This window comes from Cavia porcellus, unplaced genomic scaffold, assembly GCF_034190915.1.
Source record: "Cavia porcellus strain 051 isolate PalLab524CR breed Dunkin Hartley unplaced genomic scaffold, mCavPor4.1 scaffold_31, whole genome shotgun sequence".
NCBI lineage: Eukaryota > Metazoa > Chordata > Mammalia > Rodentia > Caviidae > Cavia > Cavia porcellus.
In genome coordinates this window covers 10196832-10219639 of record NW_026947514.1, presented here as the reverse complement: position 1 = coordinate 10219639, position 22808 = coordinate 10196832, and the positions used below count along the sequence as shown (strand labels likewise).

Here is a 22808-nt window from a genome sequence, read left to right as displayed (position 1 = left end):
CCTCTCCCTCATCTATGAAATGCACAGGCCTAAGTGTATTTCCACATTTTAACAAAATCCAGGCATTTCCTTTGAAGGTTTTGTTCTGTAGCAATAGGAATTGTAGTTTTTACAAAGCATAAGGTTTAGAGAAAAAGACATGTAAAAATAATCTCATTTTCCAACTGACACCTCTAAATACAAATCAGAACTGTATATATATGTGCACAGGTGTTTATTTGAAATGCTTTTAAATAAATGCATTGGACTGAGGAGGACACAGATTTGGCTCTTGTGCAAATCCTTTAATTAGGTCAAAAGGTTTCATGTTATCTGAGGATAAGTGAATGGAAACACTTTCAAAAGTTCCCATTTATTAGTGCTCAATAATGAAACTGAAATTCAACTAAAGAAATAACTGGGAAAAAATGCCGGACACAGTCAAACTATTTCCAAACTCAAGAATGCATGTGGCCTGAAGAACAGCTTTACAGGCATCCCAGCGCAAGCCAGGAGGACACAGAGACAGAAAGTCTGGACTACACAGGGAGGAAGCATGTGCTGTTTTCCATTTTATTTATGTAACCTGGTTTTAATCATTTTCCAGAAATGTTTCCAAATTAGAAAGAGGGAGAGGACTTTTAAAATACATTAACAAGATGAAATTCTTCTGTTTGAGGTCAGACCAGACTTCACAACTCAGACTGAGGAAGAACTGAGGCACAAATCTCAGATTTAGTACTGTGCCTCTATGTCAACCCCAAATACATTTACATGATGTAAATTTTTTTGTCTTTTTCATTTGTAAGTTGAAAAAAAAAAGCCTAAACACACCTAACATGAACTTTTTGTGATGAAAAATAAGAAACACACATACCTCATAGTGGGCCATAACTTTTGGAGGATTTATAGGTTTACATGCTAGTCAGGCAGAGATATCACTAGGAATAGGATCTGGTCGGGTCTTCAGTCAGGCACCAAGTGACTACGTCAGAACATCACTCGGGAAGCTGGACATGGTGCTGCTTGCTGGAAATTGCAGCACTCTGGAGGCTCAAGCAGGAGGGTTCTAAGTTTGAGCCTAGTCTGGGGAACTTACAGAGACCATGTCTTGAAATACAAATAAATGTATACAAATAAATGGACTGGGGATGTATCTTGGTGCAGGGGCACCGTGGGTTCAAACCCCAGTACTGGAAAAAAGTAAAAATAAAAAGACAACCTCCCCCACAAAGACTAGACCCTCACAAAGCCCCAGATGCACATATGCGTATTAACCACATATGAAGAAACCACCAGGACGCAGTGACAGAACTACTTAAGAATTCAGACGTAAGATGAAAAGCAGAGTCAAGCAGGCATTATACTGGACTTAAAAGTTCAAAGTGAAAGTCTAGAGTATTTTGCACCAGTGTTACTAAAGTGCACAGGCCGCCCAAACAGCTTTGTTTGCTAAATGCCACAAGCAGGCTATGGGTGGATGCGCTGCCACGAATCCAAGGTGCGGGCTGGAGAAAAGGAGAGGTGGAGGAAGACAGTGGCGTGTGAACAAGAACCAAAGGCAGGCGGCACGGGATGGAGAGGGGAGACGGGGCTTCCGCCAAGAGCAGCTGCAAGCCTCCGCGATCACTGCTCAGGGACCGGTGTTATTCCTGGCTCCACTCACTCAGGTCCACCTGGAAAGTTCTTGTTTGATGGGGATGAAAAACCAGCATTTAAAAAGGAAAAACAAACAGTCAATTTTATTCATGTATTATATAAAAAGGTTTACGCCAGTCTGGCTTTTAACATATAAAAAGTAAATCTCCATTCGTAAAGTTAAATACAGGAAAATATAAAAGCAGACTGTGCTATCAAAAAAGCAAACTTTTTATTTTTATGACTAATACAATTAGTTTCCCTGATTATAACCCATAATCAGTATAACCTAAAATACAGCAACATCTGTACAGATGTGAACAACCCCCATATCTTTCTCTGTATGTATCAGGACCACTGGACTCAGAAAACGCAGAGTGGGCTTGTTAAATTACTGTTTGTTTAGAAACTCCTATCATTTGAAGGAAGGAAGAGGAAGATTTAGCAGAGAATTTATACAATAACTTAGAATGTTAAAAGCTTGTAGTGATAAAATAATCCTGTGCACCTTTCTTAGCAGGTCTAAGAAAATGGCCTTTCTACAGACCCCAAGGCCCCCAAAAGATAACCAATCACTGAAACCACGGGTTCAGTTCATCTGCTGTATGGCTGGTCGCGGTGCATTTCCGGTGAATACGTCAACAGAACGATCATGACCCAGAGGTGAAGCAAAGCCTAAAAAAGAAAAAGCAATTCATGGGTTAGTCAGCAAGTCCACCTCTCCTGAAGGCCCACTGTGCAATGTACCCAGGGTGGCGACCATGGCTTCTCTGGCTGTGTCCCCAGAGGGCACACTGAGTGTGAAACCTGGTGGGGACTCACTTCATACTCCTGGATGAATAATGAGCTGACACATGAACACAGAGCTCAGTGAGCTCAGTAACCAAGAGCTGCCAGATCTACAGAGTTCTCAGTTGAGAACTTTAGCACGCTCACAGTAAGCACGTGTGTGCACAGATAACCCATCAGGCAAGTATGCAGAATCCAGGCATGGTGAGAACTGATATAGGGTAGCTAGAAAGGCTTTGCCAAATACTCATGGTTGGTATTCTGAGAGTTCAGCCAGGCGCTGGTGAAGAGGAGTTGGAAAGTACTTTTTATTTTCAAGACAGGGTTTCACCATGTGGTTCAGGTGGGCCTTGAGTTCACTATGTAGCCCAGGCTGGCCTTGAACTCACAGCCTCCTGCCTCAGTCTCCCAAGTGCTGGGATTACAGGCGCGCACCACCTCACACCCTGGGAAAGTATTCTTGATGGGAGTAATATGCCCAGAGGTTAATTTAGGACGCAGTCCACAGCCCACAGTGATCAGCTTCCTCTAGTTTGCTCAGGGTGGGACAGGATGGATGGGAAGCTCCGCTGCTCAGCGCCTGTCACTGTGGATGTGGTGCGCAGCCCATCAGGCTGACAGTTCCGACACTTGCAAAGTCAGCCCATTGGGGATATTTCATATCCTTTCTGATGGAATCCTTTTTCTCGTTCTTCCCATTCTCTTCTTAAAAACTTTCATTTAGAGGAGTAACTCTCCCCTCTAGTAGACCAAGAAATTCCTCTTTGTGCAGGTTTTAATTTTTTCTCGAGAAAACAGCCCAGCTGCTTTGAGACCCACACGCTCGCTAGGCCGAGGGTGCACTGAGTGTGAAACCTGGTGGGGCCCACTTCATACTCATGGGTGAATAATGAGGTGACACATGAACACAGAGCTCAGCGAGCTCAGTAACCAAGAGGCACCGGGCTGCCTGCATGACGGAGCAGCCTGTACCTCCGCAACCGCAGTACTAAAGCTAAGACATCTGGAAGAAAATAGGTCAGCCTTGATTCCTTCCCGGAAGGTGAACCACACTCAGGAAAATAACTAAACTTTATAACCCAAGATAAAAATAGAAGCAACTGCTTTGTACCATTTTTATTAATAGAGGAGGTTAAAAATGGAGGTAACTATTGAACAGCATTAAAGTTAATTTTATCTGTAGGCAGAGCTTTTGAGAAATTTTTATTCTACACATAATGAATTGTTAACTTGTATTTTAAAGCAATTATAGAACAAAAAATTATCAAAATGAATTCTATCTTCTTCCAAATTTGCTGAAATACCAGTAAGATCAGCAGCTGAAGAAAAAAAGTCAAAAATCAAACACAGAATTATTTTTTCATGCAAGTTTACTCACCATATATATAATTACAAACACTCGTGCTATGGGATATCTTCGGAGAAAAATTCCCAGACGAATACTGTGCAAATGGATGGGGGAGAAAGAGAGAAGAAAATTACACTCACAAACCATCTGCCTGTGTTAGTATTAATATCTTTAAAATTTTAGTCGCTTAAACTATTTATGTGGCCACCACAGAATGATTCTTTATAGGAAAACCATTTATCACAGAAATGTCATAAAGAACTGTCTCAGTAAATACTTCATTATATTTGGCTGTGGCTGTTACACCTCAATAAAAGGTATTTCTTGAAATTCTATGGCCACAGTTACTAAAGGAGGCAAATCTGGTCCATCTCTAAATCATCTTTAAAGAAATTACAAAAGAGGTGGCGAGCCACATGTATAGGAAATATGTCTGTCTGGCATTAACTTGTACACAGCCTTTCAGGGAGCTCTGCACAGATACAGACTTCTAAAAGGGCAGAGCTGTGGAGAAGCCAGCAGACACTTGAAGAGGTGGGTATGGAACAGCATGATGGCCAGCCCTGGACACTCAGGCCTACCTGCAACATCTTTCCCTTCCAGGACGGACACATGTGCAAGAAAACACAATTCCTGCTTCCTTTACTGCACCAGCAGAACAGATTGCATAGGCTCTACAAAAACTGTACACTGAACAAATGGAGGCCTGAGATACACTGTTCATTTGGAGATAAGACCCCTCATCCTAGTCCATGGCTTCAGGAATTTTAGTGTATCATTCTTACCATTAGTATTATAGCTCTACTCAGACACAGCTAAGAAAAGACTATACTGCAACAATTCATTAAGATGTGTTTAATAAACATTAAAAGCAAAGGACGTAACTGGTTACTTGGATGTGAACTTTACTAAGGCCATATGTAAACTATTAAAACATTTTCTATTACAAAAATCTTATGTAAATATGTAACATAAATTCTACATGTTATTATACATTTATGAAATATTAAAATGAACAGTTTATAGTAGCATTTTTTCTAATAATATGATAAAGTACTTTGATAAAACACACGATGGATATTTCCACATAAGATAGAGGATTTCTCAATTAGATTTAATGAGTGTTTTTAAAACAGTTTATTGCCAAAAGAAGAAAAATGGTCAAAGTTAATCATCAGTGAAGTGTAGGCACTGTCAGACCTCTTGAACCAATTTCAGGACACTGAAATATCACTCAAGGAATAACGAAAATGTCACTTTAAATATCAGCTTCCCACATGGGATACCCTGTGTGTGTAGCCACGACATTATAAAAATAGCTGATGGTCTGTCACTTGTCCTGATCGGCACCACTTACCTAAACTGGTCAATGGAACTGGCAGCTTTGCGAACTTTTCCATACATTCCTGCCAGGTTAGTTTCTGAGTCATTAAAAAGAACAGGAACATTTCGTAGACGCGTGCCTATTTAAATAAGAGAGACATTTAAGATACACTGCAATTATAGTCGCAAATTACCACACATGCAAGAAATTCTCAATGCCAACTTCCTAACCATTACACTCAAAGTAGATGAAACAATAAAGACAGATAAACTCATTATAGAAAATGTTTATGTTTCCATATGCACATTTTAAAAAATAAAAACTAAGAAAGTGATCTTAGCAAAAATGCAAGTGTTTGCAAGTGCCCAGTCTTGCCGAGCCAGTGTCAGTGCGCCCCACTCCTGGGGCAGCTTTCACAGGCTGACACCGGCCTCCCCTCACCCCTGCCTCCTCCGAAGCCTCTGCACTTCCCGTGTGGGCCTAGCAAACGTCTAAAACTCAGCAGACCCGACTAGCTTCTGACTCCTCACTCTCTCTGCCAACCTCCCTCTCCTGGCACTCTCTCCGCCCGCCCAGGGTGATGACTACCTCCCCCACCCTCTGCTCTGGTCAAAATCCCTCACTCCTTCCCCTCAAACTTCATAGCCAGGCTGCCAGAAAATTCTGTCAGCTCAAAGTAAGTCCTCAAAACACCCCTAGAGCCCACTCTGGTCACCACTGCCACCTCTCACATGGCTTCACACATGGCTCCCCCACGCCCTGCCTCTACTCGGAGCCCTCTGCATTGGACTTTCCTTTTGTGGTGCCGGGGGTGAGCCTGGGCCCTCGGGCATGCGAGACAAGTGTTTGACTCTTGAACCACGTCCTCACACAGAAGATACTCTTGCCCCAGCAACTAGAGCGCCATGGTAAAGTGCAAGTCTGCCCAGGCACCTCTCAAGCCCTTCAGTGACCTCCGATCTGCAGAGCAATCCCCTCTACGGCCCACAGCCTCCTCGCTCTGCAGACTTAGCCTGCACCGCTCTTCCTGCCGCACCAGTCTCACAGCTGTGCCCGAACACCCAGGCACACTCCTGTCTCCCTGCTGGTACCCTCCCCTAGGCCTCTTCACAGCCCCTCCTGCTTGGGACTTTAATGGCATTTTCCAATGAAATCTCCTGGATCACCCTAATTAGAGTATAATTACAACCCCACATCTGTGACACATATCTCTTTATAATAATGTTTTTATCCCAGCACTTGGGAGGTGGAGGCAGAAATATCAAGTTCAAAGCCAGGCTGAACACTTTTTTTTTAAAAAGATTTTTTTAAAGTCAAAGACTGAATAACTATTTGTAGAGTTTATTTGGTTCTAAGATTAAAAATGACTCATTGATGTTCATACTATCCTTTATAATGTATGTTCTTAGAATCCACAGATTTCTCTGTTAAGAGTGGCAGAGCACGGCTGCACGGATGTGAATTGTACACCAGCATTACTGTGGTCATCATTCACTGTGAGATCACTAAGAAATTCTGCTTCAAGTTTCCTACAAGCGCCTCTCTACTAAGTTACTGCCTTGCCGGTATCATCTTGTGTAATATCTCAGACATCTCCATGTGATTATCACCCGCAGGCCTGCTTTCTCCAGGTCCAGCCTCTGGGACAGTTAGGAATCACCCCTCACCAATGATCATGCTAACAGCACACGGCCCAGGTCTCACGGGCAAGACAATCTGGTTTTCCACTGTATGATGTTCCTTTTCAAACAAAAGTGTTGTTTCTGTAATTTATCGAACTCTAGCTAGATTGCCATGCTGGCTGTGGGTTACCTTCGCCACTGTCAACCGCAGACATATTAATGGAGGGCCCGTTGATGGCGCCCGCAGAGGCAGAGTTCATCTGCTGCTCGAGGCGCTCTAGCTGGAAGACCAGCGAGTTCTTCTCCGTACTCAGGCTCTCCAGCATGGTCTGCTTCTGGATGAGGGTCTCGGTCAGCTGATGCAGCCGGCTTTCCAGCTCCGACTGACTGCTGTTACTTAGTGCTTTGTTGGTGAGCTGGAAGGCAAAGTGCTCATAAAATTATTATGTAAAATGAAAGTAATACAATATGGACGTCACCTTGCTATATTTTCACAGGTAAGCTGTAGCATTAATTGGTTTTCCAAACTCTAGCGATTCGTCCAATGTCTACAGATGTGATTTTCAAATTATCATAAGCCACAAAATAGATTTTATGGGTCAAAAATTAGTACTTAAGAAGAAATATAACAGAAGTGAGGTGCAGTGGTACAAATCTGCAAGGAGGAGAATTCAAAGTTTGAGCCCAATCTGGCAACTTAACAAGACTCTAACAAGACTCTTTTAAAAAAAAAGCTTAGAATGTAGCTCAGTGCAAAGGTTCTGGGTTCAATCCTCAGCAGCACGCGTGCGCGCACACACACACACAGACACACACACACAAAGTAACAGAATACTCAGGTGTGGTGTCACACATCTATGATCCCAGCTACTCAATCTTCCTGCTGAAGCAGGAAGATTACCTGCTGATGGACATTTGGGTAGTTTCCCATCTTGGCTATTTATGGACCAACATTATAAATATTTGTGTGTAAGTCTTTTTGTGGGCATACACCATCCTGGCTATCGAGTAAATCCTAGAGTCACGGGTCAGAGGAATGTGACCCTTACCAGAAACTGCTGTTTTGTACGGTGGCCGTCCTGCTCCCTGAGCAGCTGCACAGCAACAGAAGGGACTTCCAGCTGCACACCACCAAGCGTGAGTCGGTCTTAACCGCAGCCACGCTCACAGGTGTGCAGCAGATCGCGCTGGTCACCTGAGCACCTATTCCTGTGCTTCCCCGACTCTGCAAGTTCTTTAGTGAAGGTTCTACCCAAGTCTCTGGTCCATCAAAAAACTGGCTGTGATCTTTTTATTAACAGAATTATTATTATTCTGGTTATAAATTCCTTGTCAGATATGTCATAAATCTTTTCCTCAGTCTGTGGCTTGCTTTCTTTTGTTTTTGTACTGATAACTTCTGATGTGCAGAAAATTCTAAATTTGAGGAATTTCAATCTATCTTTTTTTCTTCCATGGTTAGTGCTTTTTGTATCTTAAAAAAGCTAAGAACTTCCTCTAAGTTGCAAAAACATTCCTGTATTTTTTCTCCTATGTTACACAGCTTAGCTATGGCTTTACCATGAATTAATTTTTGCTTACTTTACAAATCTAGTAAGGGGATAATGATCAAGTTTATCATTCCCTATGTTTTTCTACTTTCACATAGCAGTTTCAAAGAATGAAAAAACATTTGAATGCTAACTGGTTTTTTTTAAATCAACATGTTGCTTTCCTAGGAGGACCTAGGTAATAATAAGACAAATAGAAGCAGCATTTTTATTTACTCAGAATTAATCTTAATCTCACTCTGGGAGATTTTTATGCAATATCAAAGATGCTAATTTCTTTTTAAATTGTATAAATTTTGTTTTTTTTTTAATTTTTATTTAAGGAGAAAAGAAAAGAAAGAAAAAAAAAACAGTGAAGGGGTACAAGTTATACAGATTTACAGAATAAAAAAATGCGCAGTAGGAAATCACTAGTTAATGGATTACATATTGCCATCTTAGAAATAATTGTTTAAGTCACAAAATTAAAGCTTGTAGAGTGGACATTCCAACAATGATACTGCAAACAGTTCTGTTCAATGATCCAATAAAACTCTGTGATATCATTTTCTATCTTATACATTTAAATATACATGCAGTTATATAGTTTAGAGCACTTTCTTTTCCTCTCTTTTGTACAGTGACTATTACACATTTTGGGTTTCATTGCTCCCATGGTTCTTGTTGCTTTTTTGGAAGAGAGTAAAACCAAATGTGACATAACAGAACAGAATCGGTCAAGTCAAAAGGGTGGACATAATAGATAATATAAAAACATAATACAAGGTGATCAACAATGGTTACCATAATGCCTCCCGCTATTTCTAATAGAATTGCCTATATCATTAGTTGTAATACAATTGAACAAAACCGTAAAGAATAAAACCGACAAAACCAAAACATTGGAGATATTGTAGGTCTTCAAAAGTAGATAAAAGTCAACGAGAATGGGCGTTATAATGAATCTCATTATCTTCTCAGCTGATGCCTAAACTTTCGAACCTGATACTATCCAGCAAAACAGAATATAGGAACCTCAGTCAAAAACAAGATGGTGAGAGTAATACAGGGCTTCAAATCGAGATAATAGAAAGTCAAAGTGGGTTACTATATTATATCCTGCTATATTTTTCCCTTTAATTAAATGGATAAAAATAAAAAAGTAAATAATGGAGTGGAGATTGAGAAAAAGGAGGGCATAACAGCGAAACAGGGCAGATCAAAACATAACCATTTAAGCAGAATAGTGTTTCACCACCAGCTAATCCTGACCCAAAAATAGTTACCATATTGACTCCCTCCCTGAAGTCCTTGAGTACAACTTCATATACTGTAGCATTAAGTATATCAAAACAATGTAAATCCATTTAAGAGAATGACAGCATTACAGAGTATTTAGAATCGACTAACAGAAAATGAACAATGGTCTCTGTATAATCTCCTTGTCTTTAAAAGGTTTTTTCTTATACTATCGTACATAACAAAATCCAATAAGATACAACCTGTTTAGACCATTGGAGACAGAAGAACAAAAGCTAGATGAGACTTCAAAACAAGATGGTACTAAATCAGCATTACCTATTAAGATGTCATTTTCTCCAAAAAAAGCTGTTCCTATCATCCAATCTTCTGTCTCATTTCTGTTGAGCTCTTTTTCTGTCAGTAGCTGTCAGTTTGTCTTCTTCATTTTGTTCTCTGCTCCATTCGTTGTGGCCTCCCCGCCCCTATTTCTGGGTTCTTTGTATTTTTCTTTTTTTAGAATATCCTGCAATACTTTCTGTAGGGTTGAATTGGTGGTTGCAAATTCCCCCAGTTCCTCTTTATCCTGGAAGCACCTCGTTTTTCCATCAATTTCCAGGGACAGTTGTGCAGGATATCTCAATCTTGGCTGTAGATTATTATCTTTCAAAGCTTGAATTATTTCTCCCCATGCTCTTCGTGATTTGATGGTTTGTGAAGAGAAATCTGCTGTAATTCTGATGGGTCTTCCCTTGTAAGTGATCTGTTTCTTGTCTCTTACAGCTTTTAATATTCTGTTCTTGTATTGAATTTCTGGAATTTTTATTATTATATGCCTGGGTGTTTCTCTGTTAGGGTTGTAGGTAGCTGGGGTCCTGTATGCCTCATACATTTGAGTATCTTTACCTTTTGCTAAATTAGGAAAATTCTCCTGGATTATTTCTGTGAGTAGCTTTTGTAGTTCACTTGTTTGTGTCCCTACTTCTTCTTTTATGTTCTTAATCCTTAAGTTATGGCTCCTCTTATCATCTTCTTGTCTTTGTATTATTGCTGTGTGTTTCTTTGTTATTTTTAAGAAGTTTTTCATTTCATTCTCCCATGTTTCAAGTCTGCCCTCCAATTCAGATAGTCTGTCCTTAGTTTCTTTCAAGCTGTTATGCCAGTCTTGGGTAGACTTCTTAATTTCTTGATAGTCCCTTTGCACCTGCTTCACATACTCAATGCTTTCTCTGTTTTCTCCATCAAGCAATTCTCCCCTCTTTTTCTGTTCTTCCATTCCACCATCTGCTTTTTCCTGGGTGGTGCTTAGCATTTCTCTAACTATTCTGCATACTTCTAGCTTCAGGTCATTGATAACTTCATTCCTGAATTGGTCTATGAGGCTCTCTAAATGGCGCTTAATGTATATTGGTGCAGTGTCCACTATTGCCTGATTCTCAGGATTGGGGGTCGAGGAGCCTTTTTTGTTGCTTCCCTTCCCCATATTTTCTGTTCCTTATAAAATGTAATCTTACACAGGAGGCCCGGCTTCCCTGCCTGTCAGCCACAGCTTGATCAAATTGCGCTGGCTAGTTGTTCCCGCTCACCGCTGCGCCCCAGGGAGTTGCGGAGGAGGCAGCCTACGCGGGAGTCGGTCGCTCCTCCGGGCCACCGTCAGGCTCTGGGATCTGGGTTAGGCCAGCCTAGGGAGTCCGCGAGCAGCGTCCCTCCGGCCAGGCACCTTTCACCAATCCCATCCGAGAGGGAAATGTGCGGCTGCAGTTGCCACCGCGCCCTGCTCTTACAGGACTGCCCGCGCCCAGAAAAACCTCCGCTGGAGTCAAACTGCGGTAGGGAGTCAGTTCCTCGCTCACCTCGCCACCAGTCAGCCTTCCTCCCTGTCCGTCGTGTTTCCGACTCCGTTCGCAGACTCCCGTTCCCAAGCCTCTGCGCGTCTCTCCTTGCCGAGCCACTATGGAGGTAGCCGGCCGCCGGGCGGCGGGAAATCCAAACCTCGGTTTCCGATGGCGCGGGAACTCCTTTCCCAGACTCCCGTTCCCAGAGCTCGGCGGTCGCGTCTCTCCTTGCCGAGCCGCTGTGGAGGTAGCCGGCCGCCGGGCGGCGGGAAATCCAAACCGCGGTTTCTACTGGCGCGGAGTCGAGCCTCCACACCGAGATTTTTCTGTTCCTATTTTAGCGCCAGGACTGTATTCCAAGTTGGATTCTCTCAGCCCAGTTCGTTCCTGAGTCAGCAGAGCATATCTCTACTGGTTCGTATCTCCTTAGTCCGCATCATTTCTGGCCTCTGAGCCGAGCCTTTAGAGAGCGTTCAGAAGTTGCTGTTGTCTGTCCGCCATGTTCTCTCAGCACCTTAAATTGTATAAATTAACTTCCTTGCAGTAGACGAAAGTTTGTTTTGTTTTGTTCTAAGTAAATGAACAATTTTTAAAAGAAATCCTTCTATGATTAATTCTTAATTTATAAAAATAGCACAAAGCTGAAGCTATAGCTCAGGCTTTCAGTTCAGCAACAAAAACAAAACAAAGTTTCAGACAAACATTCAAGTATTTCAGACACCACAGGTACCCGATAAATATGTAGTAAATACAGAAATGCTTATCTCAGGATGACACCAGTTAGGGGCTTTTCTCGCTTTCATCTCGCTAACACTCTGCTGGAAAGTCATGCCACTATTTGTTAGCATTTCACGAATGCAGGCAGGGGAAGAAGGAACACTCACATCAGTTAGCTGTGCACAAGTCTTACAAAAATAAAGGTACATACAAGGTTTTAAATTATGGACTTTTGTGCCAGGGATTTAGCTCAGTGGCACAAGAGGCTGCCTGGCAAGCACAAGGACATGAGTTCAATCCTCAGCACCACCCCCCAAACGTTATGGACTTCTGTTCAAGTAATTTAAACCAAAAATTGTTTGATTCTTCATGGTTTCAATTAGATCATTAACTAAAACTAAAGAATTTGTAAATTTTTATACACATTATTTTAACAATTAATCATTACACATTACATCAATCTGAACATGGAGGAAAGGACAAGTACAATTACAGGGAGACTGAATGAAAGACATAATGCACAGCGTAAGGAGAAACACATGGCTTCCAAGAAAGTTCTGAACCAACTTGAACATAACTTAGAATTTGGAGAAAACACAGAGGATGTTACTGCATCCTTCTTAAAAACGTAGCTTTACAACGACATCTTTTCATTAAGCTGTAAATGCAGATTCTTACCTGATTTCTGAGTTTCTGAATTTCTTCCTCTCGATCTTTAATTCTGCTTTGCAGTGTGTTCTTTGTTCGATATAGATCATCTTCTATGTAGTGGAATTCCTACAAAGGGCAGCAGGCATAAATAAAAGCTAATTCAGTGCTCTCTCTTCCATTCTCAGTGCCTAGAATGCGGCCACCCTAAGTACACACGCAATCAGTATGTGCTAAGTACACACTGAATGAATAAACGAAGAGATGTGGAGGGTCTGGTGAAGTCAACACTTCAGCAACATGTTGTGACCCAGGCTCAGAAATATGTTAGGAGATGCCAGGTGTGGTAGTGCACGCCTGGAATCCCAATGCTAGGAGGCAGTGGCAGGAGGATCGCTGTGAGTTCAAGGTCAGCAAAGACTACACAGAAAATTCCTGTCTCAAAAAAAGGACACCTAGGGGCTAGGGATTTAGCTCAGTGGCATAAGCACCTGCCTTGCAAGCAGACAGTTGTGAGTTCGATCCCTGGTACCGATTACAAAAAAAAAAAAAAAAGGAAACCTCTTGATAGAGGACTAGAAAATGCCATGAAATATTATCCAGCAGGTATGAAGAATAGGCTATCTCTTTACAAATCTCAAGTATACAGTAACAAAAATGACAGCGCAAGAGATTATATTCACTATGTCTGAGATGGAGATTGATACTGTTAGCAATACAATTTTCAAATATCAGGCTGTTAATAACAATTTTGTATTATAAAAATCAGCTAAAAATGTAAGTCCCAGTAAACAAACAAACTAAAAGCTAACTTAAAAATGTGAGCAAAGTTCATAAGAAAATAAAGTAACAAAAATTCAGTATAAGACAATACATTTAATTTTAAACATTTAAACTTTCAAAACATTTCCAAACTGTATAAGCTATGTAAAACTTTTTTTTTCTATGTGAAACTATTTTTTTTTCTTTTTTTTTTGTCTTTTTCCTTTTTATCGGTACCAGGGATCGAACTCATGACCGCCTGCTTTGCTTGCAAGGCAGGTACTTATGCCGCTGAGCTAAATCCCCAGCCCCCTATGTGAAACTATTGAAAAGAGTCAAACCATGTTCTTGGATAAGAATATATCACAAAGATGTCCAGTTTCCTCGAATTAACTAATAAGTTTGAAATGATTGCTATTCTTAAAAAATTGTAGTTTTAAAAAAAATCTACACAAGGCCATTCCAGAGTTTGTATGGAAAATAGCAAGAGAGAACACCCAGGAAAATGCTCAACAGGGGAACAAGTTATAAAGGTATTAAAACATAAAAAGGCACAAATGAAAAGCAATGTGGTATTGGTGAGTAAATTGCCAAACTGACCAAAGGAAGACAGTGCAAGCCCAGAAAGAGATCTCGATACTTAGAGCCTTTTAGGACACAATAAAGGTGGCCTCTCCAGACAAACTATTTTAAAAAATGGTACAAAGACACCTAGGTGGAATCAGATGGGAGAAGGTAAAGGCTGGATCCATACTTTACCTCACACGCCAGAAATGAGCTACTAATAGGTCACAGAATTATATGTAAAGTGAAACCATAAAAACTCCAGAAGAAAACTACACAGATGAATTTTTAAATAATTTCAGAGACAGGGATACCGTGACTAAAAATCTAGAAGCCTTAGTAGAAGAAAATAATAAAGCTGATAGCATCAAAATCAAACTTCCACATGACACAAAATGGAGTAAAAGCCCATACAAACTAAGATAACTGACAAACTGGGGAAAATTTCTTACAATTCATATCATAGACAAAAGGTTAATCTACACAATACCTCAAACTCCCACAAAGTGATTCGTCAGAAGACTGACAGATAGCAATAAAATATTTGTTGGAGAAGGAAATACAAATGCCCTTACATGCTCTGAGAAGATAGTGAGCTTTACTCTTAAAGAATTCGAAGTTTAAATTGCCCTGAGATAGCACTTTTCAGGCAGCACTGGCAAAATCCAACATTTTAATAACATAACACACTGCATTTTCCCACTCTATGGGGGAAGTAACTTTAATATTCTTTTGCTAGATTATCAACTGACACAAGCTGCATGGAAAGCAACCTACCAAAATCTGTCAAAATCACAAATACAATGTACCTTTCCCCTAGCAATATCATTTCTATTAACAAACAGTGAAAACTTCTCTCAGTAATAACCAGAGAAATGCAAATTAAGTAGTAAATTTGCATATATAACCTACTAATAAAACAAATACATTTTCATTACATCTATGGTAAGGATGCAAAGAAAAATTTTATCATCATAAAAACTCTTACAAAACATAATTGGTAAATCATATCGTAAGCCTTAAAAGATGTGGAGCTTTGGGCCGGGGATTTAGCTCAGCAGCGTAAGTGTGCCTACCTGGCCGGTGCGAGGTTGTGAGATCGTCCCCAGCACCACATTTTAAAAAAAAAAGATTTGGAGCTTTTAGCAGGGCACAGCTTTTAGCCGTACAGGCATGGTTGTATACGCCTATAACCCCAGAATCCAGGATGGGTGGCTGAGGCAGAAAGACCTCTACAAATTCGAGGCCAGGCTAGGGCACACAGTGAATTCAAGGCCAATCTGACTGCATGGTGAAACCCAGTCTCAAAAAACAAAAAGCAAGTTTCCAGTTCCCGCTGCTCTAGCAAAAGGGCTTTTCTCACGTGTCCACACAGCGCATGTGTACTGGCTACACTGAGGCTGTGATAGCTATGGGCGTCTTGGACCAAGTTCTAAACCCCAAAACAAAAAGGGCCAAGAGATTCCTGGAGAAGACAGAACCGAAACTTAAGTGAAAATATTAAAAGTGCCATGCTGATTAAGGGGGGAAATGCAAATGCAACAGTGACACAAGTCCTGAAAGACGTGCATGCACTGAAAAACCATACCAAGTACTCTACAAAACAAAACCGCTACAAGACCATTTGAGGAGCAGACCTCACTGGAATTCTTTTCAAGTAAGTTAGCTTGCTCTTCGTTCATATTTGGATTGAGTAAGAAGCATCCCAATAACCCAGCAATAGGTTACTGGGTATATGGCTACTATGTGCTAGACATGACTGAATTGGATATTGAGAAATTTGTGTCTCTAAAAGATATTATGAACAGTAAATGTCCTGAGGGAACAGAACCCATGTTAACAATTGCTAGTGATGATCCTGATGTAATAGAAGACTACAGAAGACTAAATGTCTTCTTACTGATTATTTCAGAGGCCCCACGGTAGTAAACACACGCCGGGCTGGGTTAGAGTATGTTCTGCACGCCACTGCTCCGAAGGGTAACGTTTACTCTTGCAGCTGTAAGTTGCTCTTGAAGAAATCCAGTTGCAGAACACCACGGATTGAATTAGAACATAGGACCTTCACTGGATCTGGTTCTGAGACGGACACACCTGGCTTCAAATGACCTCTGTAAGTTATCTAAGGAAATGCCAAAAGCTCTTGAGTCAAAAAAGAAGAAAAAAAGTGCCAACATGCTTTTGGTGCAACTTATGGAAGGATTCATATGCAGAAACAAGATCAAAGCAAACTATAAGCCAGGAAAATGAAGGGATTAAAGAAGCAACCTGCAGAAAGCATAACAGAAGACCAGGAGAAAAAGTCAAAGAGAATTAAAAACAATGGAACTTAGCCAACAACTAGAGTTTTATTGTAATCTATTACTATAAGAATCATTAAGCTTCAACGCAAGTCAATTTCTTAAGACTTTATTGTGTATTTTTGTAAAAAACGGTAACTTACTGCCCATTACTGTGATCAGTAATGCAGCAGTGTTTAACGCAAGCCTGTTACTTACTCTGTCTGTCCTGGTGTGCCCTTGGGAGGGTTTCTCACCCTCCCAAGACTCCTCCCTTGCTGGGGGAGAGGAGGGACAGGGCCTCCACTACCACTGGTGTTTCCATAAAGCTTCTGAGTGGTTGGTGATTACAGAAGGGGAGACAGCCACGCAGAGCAGAAGTGGCTTGAGGGAGTCACATAAACCTCTGTGTGAGCTACCTGGAAAGTTATCCCTCACTTCTGGGTGCATTGACATCCAGCTTTTATTTTTTGTTCCTCAATTATTTTGCCTGAAGTCCTACCTGTTTAGAGAACTGAGATTTTAAGCTTTGTGTTTTAAACTGTAGATCTCTAAGAGGGAGACACAGCTCCTGGTCACTCACACATTGCCATTATTATTTTTCAAAGATTCTGGCCTTGAGACAGAGCTCACTGTAGAGCATTGCCCAGTATGCACAAGGCCCTGGGTTCTATTCCCACCACCCCTGGCCCTCCCAACAAAAGCAAAAGGAGATTGTGCTGTAAGTGCATCCCCTCCTCCCTTTTCTGAGAGAAAGGAATCTCTGATGCAGCAGAAATGAGAAAGATAAGGTAAGCTAAGCTGTAAGGCACAGGGCACTTCAAGGAACCACCTGGCCCTCAGCAGCTGAAGAATGCCTGCAAGAGCCTCGCCCTGTGCGGGAGGTTTCTTCAAGACCACTCTCTGCCTGGGGAATGGGCAGCCACGTTCTGCTTTCTCCTGCTGGTGTCACAAGTGTGTTTTTTCCAGGTGATAAATTTAAGGTATTTGATTGAGTTGCTGGAAAGAAGCTCCTTTATCCAGTAAAGCTGGTTATGCTGGAGAGAAGCATAAGCATATGTAAACCACACTTTGACATGGGGTGGAGATGCAGTTACATTTCCGTGTCCTACCTTTGTGCCTGTGCAGGCAGGCACGCTGAGCTTGCTCAGCTGCTGGACATCAGATAACACATATATTACCTCAGATGATATTCTTTGGTGAGGGCCACAGCAAAAGCTGAGTCTCAGTTTACCTTCTGTGTCCTCGCTCTTTTCTCATGAACACAGTCCTTTACACACACACACACACACACACACACACACACACACATTAATGGCTCAGGGATATAGCTCATTACAAAGGCCCTGTGTTTAATCCTTAGTACAAAAAAAATTATAGCTTTTAACTAGTAATTCACTTTCTAGAAAATTAATTTAAGGAAAATGTCAAAGACTTAAATTTTAAAAATATTTATAGCAGGATCTTTAGAAACTAAAAATTTAGAAAACAACAAAAACAGACTGGTCAGTAACACAAGATTAACTAAAAAAGTGACACTATATTGTAACAATTACACATTATGGTTTTAAAAAATATAAGAATATTTCATGATTATTCAAAAATAAAACTGAAGATCCATGTTGTTGCTTAACACATGTAAGAATAACAAAATATGATTTTGGTATCTCACTAAGTGGTAGAAATGTTAAGGGAAAAAAAATCAACCTACAGAAGAAAATTTTAAAAAACATGCACCATCAAGCTGGTAATCAATTTAGCCTCTCACTTTTTTTGGAGGCACGGTTGGTTTGTTTGTTGGAGACAGGGTCTTAATATGTAGTTCAGGCTGGCCTTGAACTTGCTGTGATCCTTTTGCCTCAGCCTCCCCTGAGGAGTGCTGGGATTCTAGTCATGCACTACCATGCCCAGGTTTAATTGTTTTCTTATATTATCAGTCAATATATAAAATCAGCTTTATGGAGATATACACAAAATTCATAAATTTTAAGAATAAAATCATTTATATTTTGACAATTGTTAGCCATTATCACAACTATGATACAGACCATATCTACTGCCTCAAGAAGTTCTCTTACGTATTCTACATTCAATTCCTGTGATCAGTTTTATATTTTCTACAAAGTCCAACAAATGGAAACTTACAGTGGATAAGTTTATTTAACATGTTTCTGAGAGTCCTCTGTGTGTAGCTTATATCAATAGTTCATTCCTTTTAACTAGTGAGTAGTATTTTACTGCATGGATATTCCATCACTGATGGATATTTAAATTCTTTCTGGTTTTACGCTTTTCTAAATAAAGCTACTATGATTATCCAGGCACAAGTTTTTATGTATCATATTTTCATTAACAGAACTGCTGGATCATATGGTTAGTGTGTATCTAATTCAAAAGAACCTGTCAAATTTTTTCCTGAACTGTTTTCAAAACAGCTACATTCATACAAATGTAATAATATCTGTATTCCCACCAGCAATAAGAAAGAGTTCCAGTTTTCCTATCCCTGCTAACCTTTGGTATTGAGTCATCATAAGTAGTCAATATGTACTGGTATCACACTGTGGTGTCAACTCACATTTCCCCAAGATTAACAAGGCTGAGCAAGCAGCTTTTCATGTGCTTACAGGCAATATCTGTTTTGCTCAGCACTGATAAGAGAGATGGGACACCAAAGAAACACCAGCTCCTCTCACAACTGCACTGATGCACTGTTGGTTTGCACACTGGATACTCAATCAGGTCAGAACCTGAGAGCAGAGCACAGGCCAATCCAAACACATATCTAACTCACTGAAAGATAATGTGGAGCAGGGAGGACAGGGCAATGAACATTATCAAGAACTTTTAAAAGCATGATGCTTTTCCATGCAAACTGCATAGGGGTGCAGGAGGGGCAGGCAACAGAATCAGACTGTGAAAGCACAGACTGTTACCCCAACCTGTTCATTTTGCAGACTGAAACTAATGCAGATTCAGGCCAATCAGGAGACAGCTAGAGAGGTGATCAGGACAGGAGAATCACAAATACAAGGAGGCCTTCCAAATTTCCTTCAGGCTCTAGGCTATCACAAAATTCAAGGCTGAGACTACGTAAATTAATAAGGAGGCCATTCAAACCTAACATTAAATACTTTACACATCTAGAACATTGATTACTTTAGTAAAAAGCCTATAGCTATGTTCAGCTCATTTTCTGACTCGACTCCCCCATTTTAAAAGGGCAGTGGGGAGTGGATGCAGTAAAGCTGTCTTCCATGAGAAAATGACCATTAGCTCACTAAGAACATGTTCATCAAACTGCTACCGTTTAATGTATAACAGATCCTTAAATAAAGTGCAATTTCTGAAAGGACAGAATCTTAATTATATAACTATGACTTTTCTGCAATTGCTGAGGTTAATTTTAATTAGTCCTACTTGTGTAATTAAGTTGTCAAAACCAGCCTATGACAGACCTTGGTGAGTTTCCTCTTACTACTCAGGAAACAGATTTTAAGTACTACTTTCATAATAAATCTAATAAAAATACTTAAATACATATGAAAAAATAATAACAAAGAAGCTTGGTATATTTAAATTTACCAAACTGGAAATGTTTTATGTGTAACAGAATTATAGTTTTTTCTCCTGTAAAATGAATAGTACTGATGCCTACGATAATGCAGTTACTTAGTAGACGTAAGATATTATTAATATTATAGGAACACTTCAAAAATGTGGCTATAAACATGTTTAATATGGATGATAACACAGAAACTATTATATAAATACATTAATGTAAAATAATTTGGCTTAGTGAGAAATAACTGCTAACTGAACAAAATAAAATTTCAAATGTGATTTTTAAGAGTGGTCCATATACCCATTTTTTCCCAAACAGAAGAGCAGTTAATATGGCACTAACACTGTATTTCTGTTAAATATTCACTGTAGTTCACAGAAAGTACAAATGTAATAAAATATGACAATCAACTGACCAATATGTATGCTTCTAACTCTCTGCAAAGATATATAAAATAGACATAGAGTAGCAGAATTACGTTCCTTGTGACAGGCATTATGAGTTCTATTCAATTCTCTGATTAATTTTAGAATGTTAGGTAAGTCACATACCCATTTTTGCTTCTCCTTTGTGCTTAAACAAACAAACAAAAACTTAAGAAGGTGAGTGGTAAGGTCGGAGAGACCTCTAGGCCCCATCTTCCTTCCACAGCTGCTCTGGGCCCAGGCCCTTGCTTCCCAGGCAGGTGTCCTCACGTGACTGCCAGAGGGCAGCATCTTCCCCATAATCATGCATCTCAAAATCTTACCTGCTTCAGTCGGTCCAGTTCTGTCTCTAGCTCTTGTTTTGATACCTTCTGCCTGGCTATTTGGTCTTGCAGGTCTTGTAACTGTTCTCTTGCTGATTCTGCTTCACTAACCTGCTGAGCCTCCATGTCCTAAAAAGAAGAACTGCACATGTGAAAGCCATAACAGCTGAGCTCAACATTTCCCGACGGATGAAAAGCCCAGCATGAGGAAGTAACTGCTTGAGCTAAAGCCAGCCCAACAGCTGACCCTGACTGAGTTCAGCAGGAATGAGAAGGACAAAGGTGAGTGAGGCCTGGATTCAGTCTATGACAAGCAAGGACCCCGATGTTCCTTATACAGCGTGGCCCGCAGTCAGTGGAGTGAACCAGGTGCTACAGCTGCCACCACAGATATACTGTTGGCGTCCCCAAGTATGCACAGACAGGGAATCTCGGGGAGATTCACATCTCCATTCAAAAGGTAGCGACTGCAAAAAAGGAGAAATACAACACCAAAAAGGACTTCACCGCACTAGTTACCCGTGACCAGGATACAGTTAGTGTGTGTGAGCAGCAGGCGAACAGTATTAAAACTTTTTTTGTATGCTGTACCACCTGGCATTAGCCTACTATTTCCTCCTTTTAGCTTTACAACTATTACCTGATATCCCACCTTCCCATATTTCTAAACCTTACTTCTTCAAGCTCAATCACTTCTTGTTATGTCTAGCGGTGCAAAGAACAGAGCTCGAGGTTTTGGTATTTTTCCCATGAGTTAAACATTAAGTCCACTAACATAGTACAGTGGGAGACTGGGTCAGCATCTTAATTTTGCATCCTGTCTTTTTGTACATTCTCTTTTATACTCATGTCTCATCTCCACAAACTCTTGATTTCAATTTTTTTTTGGAAGAACTAAGATTAACAATACTTCCAGACAATCACAGTACAGCTCCTTAAATTCATAGCTTTGTGGATTTAGAGGAAAAAAAGCAGTAATTATCGTTATTTTTCTCTACTTTTCAGTTTAGGGATTAGCAGAAGGCAAATTAATCTTTATCATCAGTATGACTAAATCAGGCATATTCTTTGGAGGCAGTCAGAATGCAGAATGATTAAGAACACACGGTCTAGCAGGCGTATTGCCTGAATTACAGGCATACATGCCTGCAATCCTAGAACTCAGGAGGCTAAGGCAAGAGGCATGAGGAAATAAATAGCTCAATTTTACTTTTAAATATAATAATTATGTATAAACTCACCTAAAACTAAAAAGACCTTTGCTGAGCCTATTTTATTAAGAGAAAACATCTCAGTGTTACAAGCCCAAATCTAATCTGTCTTTAAGACAAATGTAAGACCCATAAATTTAAAGACGTGGTCTGGTTCCCTGCTGTGACCTGAAGCCAGAGTCATGTAGCACTTGCTAAGTATCAGGATCTGTGTTTGTTACTCTCTTGAGAGTTACAGTCAGTGGAAAAATCTGTTGCATGAGACTCACTTCCGCATGGTAACTAATTTTCCAGCAGAAACTTCACACATTATTTCAGGCATATCCTTTCCCCGCTCAAATACAGAACTCGTTACTGCTCAAAACAATACCATGAGGGATAAAAGGTTGCACGGAAAGCTGAAGCACAGAGAGCCTTACCTGTAGCTCAGACCTGAGCTGATGTATCTGGCCCATCAGCTTCTGGATTTCTTCCCTCTGCATCTCCTTCTCATGGCGAAGTTCTTCTAGCTCCATACTAGTAGTAGCACTACTATCCAAGCCTTCAAAACCAGAGCCTTCCTTTAAGCTGTTAATCAATTTTTCTTTAGACTATTATAAAAAAGAAATATGTTTAAGCAAAGCAAACATTACCTTGAATACTGAGTATCTTTGTTGCTTGATGGTGTTGGAGATCAAACTCAAGTACACAATCTTTAACACTGAGCTATATCCCCAGCAAGCTTGTACAGCACATTAAATATCATCTCACCATACAGAAACTAACCCACTATGGAAACATCCCAATTATTATCTCCCTCAAATAAAAGTCCACAGATGATCAAATCTTGTGGGTAAAAATGCAACGGATCCTTGCTGTATTGTGTCCTTAGGTTTTAGTCTCCACAATTGTGTTAACAGTTGAAAATTGCTTATAAACAAGGTTTTTCTCATATTTCCTTCACATGCTTCCCCCCCCCCCCCATCATATGCCACTCAACACACATTTATAGAGCGCCTGCAAAGGATTTGG

General features: G+C 40.4%; 1 protein-coding gene and 1 pseudogene across 2 annotated transcripts in view; one reads left to right on the top strand and one right to left on the bottom strand.

Annotated features, from left to right (window-relative positions):
• Positions 1–538: 538 nt before the first annotated feature.
• Positions 539–22808, bottom strand: part of Golga5 (golgin A5) — a 37630-nt gene continuing 15360 nt past the window's right edge. For both annotated transcript variants that reach the window (XM_003462636.5, XM_005000275.4), the window contains exons 7-13: positions 22217–22387; positions 20587–20715; positions 12699–12797; positions 6891–7116; positions 5112–5217; positions 3785–3848; positions 539–2292 (exon numbers count right to left, since the gene is read on the bottom strand). In XM_003462636.5, the coding sequence (XP_003462684.1) occupies positions 2212–2292; positions 3785–3848; positions 5112–5217; positions 6891–7116; positions 12699–12797; positions 20587–20715; positions 22217–22387 (876 nt within the window). In that variant the 3' untranslated portion in view covers positions 539–2211. The remainder of the gene's footprint in view (positions 2293–3784; positions 3849–5111; positions 5218–6890; positions 7117–12698; positions 12798–20586; positions 20716–22216; positions 22388–22808) is intronic.
• LOC106025909 (ribosome production factor 2 homolog) lies at positions 15311–16327 on the top strand (annotated as a pseudogene).